At 33.3% G+C, this 9,513-nt stretch overlaps 2 protein-coding genes across 2 annotated transcripts; one reads left to right on the top strand and one right to left on the bottom strand.

Moving 5' to 3' along the window:
- Window positions 1-3,648: 3,648 nt before the first annotated feature.
- On the top strand, window positions 3,649-6,320 carry LOC111902716 (guanine nucleotide-binding protein subunit gamma 4). The gene is made up of 5 exons (XM_023898530.3): window positions 3,649-3,900; window positions 4,135-4,187; window positions 4,274-4,318; window positions 5,872-5,919; window positions 6,040-6,320. Exons 1-5 carry the CDS (start codon window positions 3,748-3,750, stop codon window positions 6,275-6,277), a joined length of 537 nt encoding a protein of 178 aa, XP_023754298.1. The 5' UTR covers window positions 3,649-3,747; the 3' UTR covers window positions 6,278-6,320.
- Window positions 6,303-7,942, bottom strand: LOC111902717 (RING-box protein 1a). Its single transcript, XM_023898531.3, has 5 exons — window positions 7,734-7,942; window positions 7,608-7,658; window positions 7,462-7,521; window positions 6,598-6,669; window positions 6,303-6,477 (listed from the first exon to the last, which is right to left on the bottom strand). Exons 1-5 carry the CDS (start codon window positions 7,879-7,881, stop codon window positions 6,440-6,442), a joined length of 369 nt encoding a protein of 122 aa, XP_023754299.1. The 5' UTR covers window positions 7,882-7,942; the 3' UTR covers window positions 6,303-6,439.
- Between the last annotated feature and the right edge of the window lie 1,571 nt (window positions 7,943-9,513).

The raw sequence follows: 9,513 nt of genomic DNA, 5'->3' as shown, positions 1-9,513 counted from the left end.
CTTCTCCCCAAAAGGCACTAGGGACCTGCGCAGACAGGAGCAATGAGCGGGCAGTCTCAACAATATGACGATGGTTTCGTTCTGCCACACCGTTTTGTTGAGGTGTGTCAGTACGCGAAGACTCGTGTATGGTACCATCAGAAGCAAGTAACTGAGTGAAATCATTAGAGGTATATTCACCCCTAAGTAACACCTGAAGTACTTAATCATAACCGAATGTTGAGTTTTAACAAGAGCTCTAAAATTGTTGTAAATATCAAAGAAATCAGATCTGCGTTTCATAAGATAAACCCATGTATATCGAGTATAATCATCTATAAAAGATACATAATATGTTGACCCACCCTTTGTGGATACTGGTGCAGGACCGCACACATCAGAATAAATAATATCAAAAGGAGCAGTAGAACAAGACATACTTTTATTGAAGGGTAAAGCATAAAATTTTGCTAGTTTGCAACCACCACAATCAGAAATATCACAAGAGTTTAAATGACCCAAAACACCACTAGATGATAAGAAATTCAAACGTGATACAGACACATGTCCCAAACGAAAATGCCAAAGATAAAACTCAGACGACAAAGGACTCAAACGAAAAGAAGATAAATCAATGTTGGAAGCAGCAACAGCAGATACTTTAAGGACCTCCAAGACATATAGTTCCCCCACCCTACGGTCGATCCCAATCACCTTCTGGGTGTATTAATCCTGTGTAACACAAACAGAATCAGAAAAGAATACCCAGTTACCAGACTTGCATAACTGACTGACTGAGGCAAGGTTCAAAGTAAGTTTGGGAATGTAATAAACATTAGGAAGAGTGATATGAGAAACATAGATAAACCCAACACCCTCAACTAGCATAGATGTATCACTAGCAGACTTAACAGAAATAGATGACACTTGCGACAAAGAAGTAAATGATGACAAATGAGGAGTCATATGATGGGTTGCACCAGAATCTAAAATCCACAAAGATGAGGGAATACCTGAAGTACCAGATGAAGAAGGACCAGAATAAGACATAGATGCAGACATGGCAGCGGGATTAGAAGCCAAATACTGTCTAAAGCTCTCAAACACCTTGGGATCCAATGCAGATGGTGACATATGTCCAACAGATTCTGTGTCAACTGGTGGAACAGCAGCAGTAGCAAACTGCGGAGGACGAGGGGTCCAAGGAGGAGTACCAGAGGAACACGACTGAAACTTTTGTTGACCAAACCTATTTTGTTGCCCTGACTAAGGTTGACCAGATTTACCCTTGTTGACTAACAATGGACACTGAGCTTTCCAATGATTCTTCTGTTTGCATAATGCACACTCATCATAAGCGACTCTTGAAGTTTGTCGAGACTGACTGGAGGAGACAACAAGCACAGCAGGAGCGAGAGTAGGAGTAGAGGTTGCTTTAAACCCTTTATCTGCATGGGACTTAATACGAGTCTCTTCTGCAATTAACTCATGGACAACTGAATCAACAGAAGGAAGAGGAGAGCAATGAAGAGTTGTCCCACGAAGACCTTCAAAATCAGAACGCAAGGCCATCAAGAACTGAACCAAGCGTTGTTCTTCCCTCCTAGCAATGTAAAGCTCAAAATCTTTTAATTATTTAGATTCAGTAAGAGCCAATTGATCCCAAAGATCAGACATAGCAACATAGAAATCTTGAATGCTCTGGTCATTCTGTTGAAGGGCACGAATATCATATTCCAACTGGTATTGTTTAGCAAAATTGGACTGAGTATACAGTCTCTCCAAGTGATTCCAAACTTCCTTTGTTGTGTCATACTTAGCCAACTGCATACCAATGGACTGAGTAAGAAAGTTATTGATCCAAGTAATAACCTCGAAGTTATCAGTCTCCCAAGCATCAAGCAACATATCAAAATTCTCAGTTTGAGGCACTGAGGGCTTGGCTTTACTCCCAATGACATAGCCCCACATATTCTTCCCAAGAAGGAAGTTCTTCATAACGTAACTCCAATACGTATAATTCTTTCCATCCAAACGAGTACTGATTGACTGAAGGGAATCATCCTTTCCAGTCATGTTGATAGTGAAAGAATAACCACAATGACAATATAACAATCTGAGAATGAAAGGAGTAACAAACCAGCGGAAGCAATCACTTGAATAACGAATCAACGAACCAACAGCAACAATGAACCAACAGTAGCAACGAACCAACAATAACAACAAATCAGCAGTAGCAACGAATCAACACATCAAAAAAATGAATACCAATGACAATAAACGAAAACGGCATGCTACAGTAACCCTCTGCTCTGATACAAATACTTCTAACAACGTATCAAACCTCTGCTCTGATACCATGATAACATTGTCATATGATTATAACAAAGAGAAATTACAAGGGTTCTCAGAGAAAAGCATAAAGACTACAAGGAATAAAGCTGATATAAATACTAGCTAGACAGAAACCCTAATTGGCTAAAGACAAAAGGGCTCATAAACAAGCGGGCTAATAATATATATAGACTAACACAAACAAGCTGATCAGACCAAGTTAGCCAAAATTGATGACTTGCCAGTTAACTTAACATCAAACGGACATTGGGTTGGTGATGATATATTAACCATCTCTTTTGAATAAAACAAATCAAAATAATGTTTTCGAGTATCTTGGTGGAATGAAAGTGAGTATTATCAACAACACCCAAACTTCATGTTATGTTAAGGCACGTTGGTGTTATAACGTATTGAAACGGGAAAAGCTATTGGTTGCACATAGTCTTTCTCTCTTTCTTTCTTTCTCTCTCTCTCTCTCTCTCTCTCTCTCTCTCTCTCTCTCTCTCTCTCTCCTATTAATATCATATTATAAAAAGGGAATACCACCTTCACTTCATGTCAATGTTCTAAAAAGCTTGTCATGGCTCCAAAGTTTGTACTTGCCGCCAAGTTTTAACCAAATGTCTCCTTAAGTTATATATTATATTATATTATATTATATATATATATATATATATATATATATATATATATATATACACACAAAATTTTCGCTTAGTGTTACGTCTTACAAACAACGTGTATCGCCACAATTCGAAAAAACTTGAGTTTTAACATTGTTGTCAAGTCACGCATAACATTATTTACAACTTTGCTTCATGTTATAACATAATAGTATTGTGTAGGCATGTGAAATGACAAAGTTTGAATGTTACAACACCACACCGAAAAACACAACCCATAAGCAAGAGTCTCTTGTTAGAAAAACATGACCCATATGTCATATCCTTTTAATAGAGAAAAAATAAATAAATAAATAATTATTAATTTGAATCAAAATAAAATAATCATGACCGAAAAAAATTATTGAACTAAAATGAAATTTTTATGAAAATATAGAAATTTTTTACAATTTCCTAAAAACTATCTAACCAAATATATTTCATTTCAAACTACTTCAAACCCTAATCATTAAAGTAGTCCTCCTTATGGGTACAATGATTAATGCAAGAAGTACAATATGATTACTACATAGACAAACAAGACAAGAAGGACGCACGTGACAATGGAGAACTGCGCAGACAGCATCAACCACATGGCCTCTTAAAGCGAGAGAAAGAAAAAAAAAAAAAAAAAAAAAAAGGTTCTTACAAAACCCCCACTACTTTCTCTTACGTCTCATCGATTAATGGCGATTGTGCCCACCATCTCTGACACAGATTCACTCTCCTTTAACCACACGACCATTAACCAATTCAACTATCAATTCTCATGGCGATTAATGGTGGGACTTCAAATGATTCGTCTTCTTCCTCCATATCCCCTCTTTCATCTCCTTCTTCCGTCGTCTATGTCGATTTATATGGAAAACGCCGCCAGATTGCCAAAGTTCAGGTGCTCGATCGAGAGATTAGCTTGCTACAGGTTATATAAATCCAACATTACTCTTTCAATATGATTCTCTGTTTTAAACTTCAATTTGTGCATGTTATTGGATGATTTGGATTCGATTTTAAGCATAAATTGCTTGAAATGTCAATGGAATTCATCCGATAACAATTACGAATTGGTTGAAAATGTGATTCCGGATTCAACATTTGCCCCTAATTTTCTAGGGTTGAATAATTTTGCTGATTGTAATTATATGATTGTAAACAGGAGGAGATAAAATCACTTGCAGAGCTAGAACTTGCATCAAGATGCTGCAAAGAGTACGCCGATCTTCATATTCTCCAAGTATATAACTTGTTTTTTATTTATATTTTTGCTTATATTGATCGATGAATGTTGCATACAGGCTTGACGAATTTGTAGAAGCTACTCCAGATCCACTCATAGCAATGTAAGATTTTTTGGCTATAAGTTTATGGGATAATCAATGTTTTCAAATGTGAAAATCTATTATTTTATGAGAGATATTTTCTAATTATTCTTACAAAAGCAAATTATTAAGTGAATGTATTTTTCTTATAAATGAAAAAAGAGAGACAAATTTCATCATAACTATTATAATTTTGTTTTCTTTTGTTTAAACACCGAGAATAACATTTTCTGATTAAAATCATGAAAAAAAATTAGATAGTTAAGTCGAACAATTTACAAACTCTAAAATTTGACCGAGGTTCTTGATTTAATCAAGAATAAATCTTAAAAACACTAAATAGCTAAATAGCTAGAGTAAGTAGAGTTTAAATCCATAGAGAATTTATAGATAACAACAATAAGTTTTATGAGTAGCTAAATAGTTACTGCTCTCAATAATCCTATTTGTTGGTTTATTTCAAGTTATTATTTTTCCTTAACATGTGACAAAGAAACCATTCAATTGAAGCCTCACAATAATTAATACATTATATTTTACTAAATTAATCGTATTTTACGTATAGAGACTTAAAAAGAGCCAAGAAAAAATTGTAAAGTGTAAAATTAATTGAAGTCTTTACTTTCTATCATATCAATAAATTATTACTTCATAAAAATAAAATTATTTATGTTCTTTTAGTTGACATTATTTTATTATTATTTATTAAAATAATAATTAATATCTTTTATTTTATTGTTTATTTGACAAAAAAATATACTATATCATAATGGATTTATATTTTATTGATATGTTAGTATTATTTATAACTAGTTGGTCATATTATATTGTTTAAGAACTAAATATGAAATCTCTCGTATTAATATATTCGAGAAAATGTTGGTTGGTAAAAGTTGTGCTCTAAGACGTCGGTTAGAATAACATGAGCTTTTTTTTATAAAATAAAGTAATTGACTCCTATTTATTTTAGAAAAATAAATGGGAATCAATAATCTATCTGAAAAGTATTTATTAACTTTTTCATTGAAAACCAATAATAATATTATTACTTTTCTTGTCGTTTTTTTTTCTTTTTGCTTTTTGGGTTTTTCTGTTATGGTTTTCCGAATTCTTTTTCATTTAAAATAAAAATAAAAATTGAAGCGTAAGTTTCAAAATCAGTTTGGACTAATTTTTTGGTGCCATTTTGTTTTTTGTATATCTTTTAAGCGTATGTGAAAATATATACTACGACTTCCAATTTATAAGCTGTTTGAAAAAGTAGTTTATAAGCTAGCTTATATGATAGTTTATCAAAAAATTACTTATAAGTTATTTTACAAGCTACCATAAAATATAAAATATTTTTATGGTTTTATCTAACTTTAATTTACAATAAATTGGTTTATTTTTTATAAACAGTGCCTGAATTTCAACTCTAATGATTTGTTTTCAGTTTTGATCTCGATTTGTATTTTTTTTCCTGTATTTTGTACCTTCATCCACGTCATTAAGCACTATAGTTAATAGCTTCAAAAGTAAATGTAAATAGATAGAGTGAAAAAGCTGATACATGGTAATTGTTGATATTGTAGCACAAAGCACACTCGTGGTAGATCAAGAAACTTTTGGAGGAATCTTGGGTAAGCAAATAACATATATGCATATCTAACATCTCTCAAAAACTTAACCAATTTCATTAAATATGAACCAACCCCCTACTAATCATAAACTCTTTTTCTTGGAAAACTTAAATAAATCAGGAAAAAGCTCGGTTCCATCTTATTATGTTGTTGCTATTGTGGTTGTTGCAAGACAAAAAGCAACTGTAGATGCTGCCCGTCAGCAAACTGTTGTTGCTGTTTTGGCAGCACCCAACAGAAGAAGACACGTATCTCGGGACACTGTAAGTGTCCCGAGATAAACTGTAGTTGCAATCCATCATGCCCCAAATGTTCATTTTCTTGTTGTTGTTGTAACCCGTGTTCATGCTTTTATTGATATATTTAAACGTACGATATGGATATTTTTCTAGTTGATTTTAGATTCTTTGCATAAAAAACTTTAAAACATGCTACAAATTACACAATCCCATGATATTCCTTCATTACGACATTAACAAAAATACAAGTATTTCCATTAGCAAATGCCCGCTGCCATTATCTAGTGACCGTATTTCTGGAACTCCCACTCGCTATTATCTACAGAAATAAAAGTTGAAACAATTTTATATTTTAATAAAAAAATAAAATAAAAAAAAAGTGGTGTGTGGTGTGTAAATTGTTATTATTAAAGGAAGAAATAGAATGATGGTTGGGTACCAAGAGGGCAAACTTGACGTGTTTTTAGCCAGCGGCTAATGCAGTGGAAATGGAAAGCATGGTTACATACACCTGTCAAAATATCAACAAGCATTGTAGGCTATATTCAAAACAATGAAACATAATATTTAGTCTCATAGTCTCTACAAATTAATGTAGAATAACTAAAACATCTTTATAGAAAACAATGCTTATTTTGTTTCAATAAGTATTGTAAGCATGATTATGGCTATAAACATACTTCTTAAGAGAATTTTACAAAAGTAGCCAAAATAAGCATATTTCATGGTCATAAGAGGAAAACTAACTAAAATATTTAATTTTTATACCAACACACTATTGGGCTGGAGGACTGGATATGGGCCGAAAATAAGCCTATTTCATAGTCCATATTGGGAAATTAGCTAAATCCACAAGTGGCCTAAATCAACTGCTATGGATAAAATTGGCTAAACTTATTCAGATTATTTTTGCTATATTTGTATCTTTTTCTTTTACTAAAGATCTGAAAACAATTAATGCTCATCTATGGCAAAATTCACAGCAAATTATCCAGAGCACTCATTCCCCTTTCACAAGTTCTTGTGATTCCTCCACTTAAGAAAACTGATTAATCCACATAAGGTATGCACCTTTATAGCTATCATATAACTCAGTAAAACATGTATTTTATTTTATGTGGATGGATTAAATTCTTAAGTGCAAGAATCACACCCCTTTCACAAAAATTGGGGAAAAAGTACACTTAGAGTACAACGATTTTAGGATCCTCAACGATATTCACAAACACATAATTCAATACATAACAAACACGGATATGAGAATACTATTGGAAAAAATTAGGGTTCAGGGACGAAAGCTTACCCCAAGCCACAGTACACTCCTCGCTAGTAGCGCTGGCCTGATTAGCTTGGCACTCGATACCTGATCAAAATTCAAAGCAACACATAAGTGATAAGACTACAGCGATCGAACGAGTGGAATTGATTTTTTTAGTAAACTACACTCACATAGATCCATGATGTGGTTTCTACAGATCGCGCAATTGTCAACCACGATATCTGCAGGAAGAACATCAAATCGTTATTGAAATCACAACAGACGGAAAATCAGAATTAGGAATTTGCAAAACAAACCCCAAGCCCAAAGTGCGACAGCGTTCCACTTCTTGATTTCAAAACGCTTGGGTTTCTTCGAAGAAGAAGAGGCCACGGCTGAAGATGAAGAAGGTCCTGGAAGACTAGATGCGTCACTGGCCGGAACCATCGTCACGTCGGAATCCATTGACGTCTACGGTCGCCGGGAAATTTGGCTAGGTCAAGAGTCTAAAGAAACAAATTAATTTCTGGTGGATTGATAGTGATTTAAAGTTTAAACCCTCGGGATTTGGCTCAATTATTTACTATTCTGGTCCCTGAACTATTTCTAACAATTCAGTTTTTGTCTACGATAAATTATATCTAATTCTTTCGCCCTTAATTGGAATGAAAATCTCTATGACATGATCGATGTTACAACTCATAAATGAGAACTTGACATCTAGAAAAATCAAAAATTCTTTCGCCCTTTATTATTTATGGTATCAAGTATATCTTTTAAATTGAAAATTTAAACGGCCTAATTACTGATCTAAGCCAATTTAAGAAAGTAATTAATCATTTTTAACCAAAAATTAGGAATTGTCTCAAAATAACCCACGAAACTGTAGGTTTTTAAAATCGTCTACTGTTTCGTGCTTAATATCAATGTTTTGAAAACCGGACCGGAGATCGAACCGGTCGTTTTACTGGTTCGATGGTTCAAGTGGTCCAGCCGGTCGAACCGATCTAAAAACCGGAAAAACCGGATGATGTCATAATTATATTTAATTATATAAAAAATACAAAAAATAAAAAATATATATATATTTTTTAAAATTTCCGGTTTTGACCGGTTCAACCGGACCGGTTGTTACTGGTTTTCACCGGTTCACACGAATACCAGTTTTTTTGGCCTTTAAAAACCAGATCCGGAAATGGTTCCCGGTTGAACCGGCAGGTCCGGTCTAGTTTTCAAAACATGACTTAATATAAAAAAAAATCATTTTGAAGATATAAAATCGTAGGATTTTTTAAAACCTACGGTTTTCTCTCTATAAAATACGATTTCCCAAACCGTAGCTTACGATTTTGGGTTAAATTTACGGTTTTTTTATGAAAACTACGGTTTTGTGTTGAAGTCTACGGTTTTGGGTTAAAAAACTACGGTTTTGTGCATTGTGGACTTGTACACCGTAAGTTTCGTAAGAAACCTACGATTTTAATTTTTTTTTTCGGTTTTTTCAAAAAAAAAAAGGTTATCCTCATATACAAAAACTACTCATAATCAACAATACGGTAAATTTTTTAATTAAAAATGGACGTATCTCGTTGTTCTTCGAGTGCTCTATTGAGAAAAAATAGTAGACAATGGAAGAAAAAATGAGGAACAAGTAACATAAAGTGAAAAATAAAACATTATATACTATGGATCAATGGATCACACAACAGTAGATGGGCCACGAAAGAGTAGTCCATTGCGACGAAATAGTAGTTTTCCAAGGTTGACTGTAGTCAACTCTCGTTGACCGTAGCCAACCCTAACCTATCTACTATTTTGTGGGCTAGGTTTGGCTAATGTGTTTTTTGGCTAATTTTAGATAGGTAATTAATATATTTAGCTAGTTTCCCCCAATTTAAACTATAATTATCTTCATAAATGGATAAGGTTGTTTAAAATGGAATAATTATCTAAAAATGGCATAAAAACAAATTACTATTAAAAATTTTGTGACATGATATTACGGTCACAACTCACAAATGAGAATTTCACAATTAGGAAAATCATAAGGTTTAGAAAAATATAATATGTTGTTGATATGTTAAGTTTTATTTTTTC

This window comes from Lactuca sativa, chromosome 4 (genome assembly GCF_002870075.4).
Source record: "Lactuca sativa cultivar Salinas chromosome 4, Lsat_Salinas_v11, whole genome shotgun sequence".
NCBI lineage: Eukaryota > Viridiplantae > Streptophyta > Magnoliopsida > Asterales > Asteraceae > Lactuca > Lactuca sativa.
Note: the sequence above shows the minus strand (reverse complement) of the source record. Positions and strands in the feature narration are given on the sequence as shown.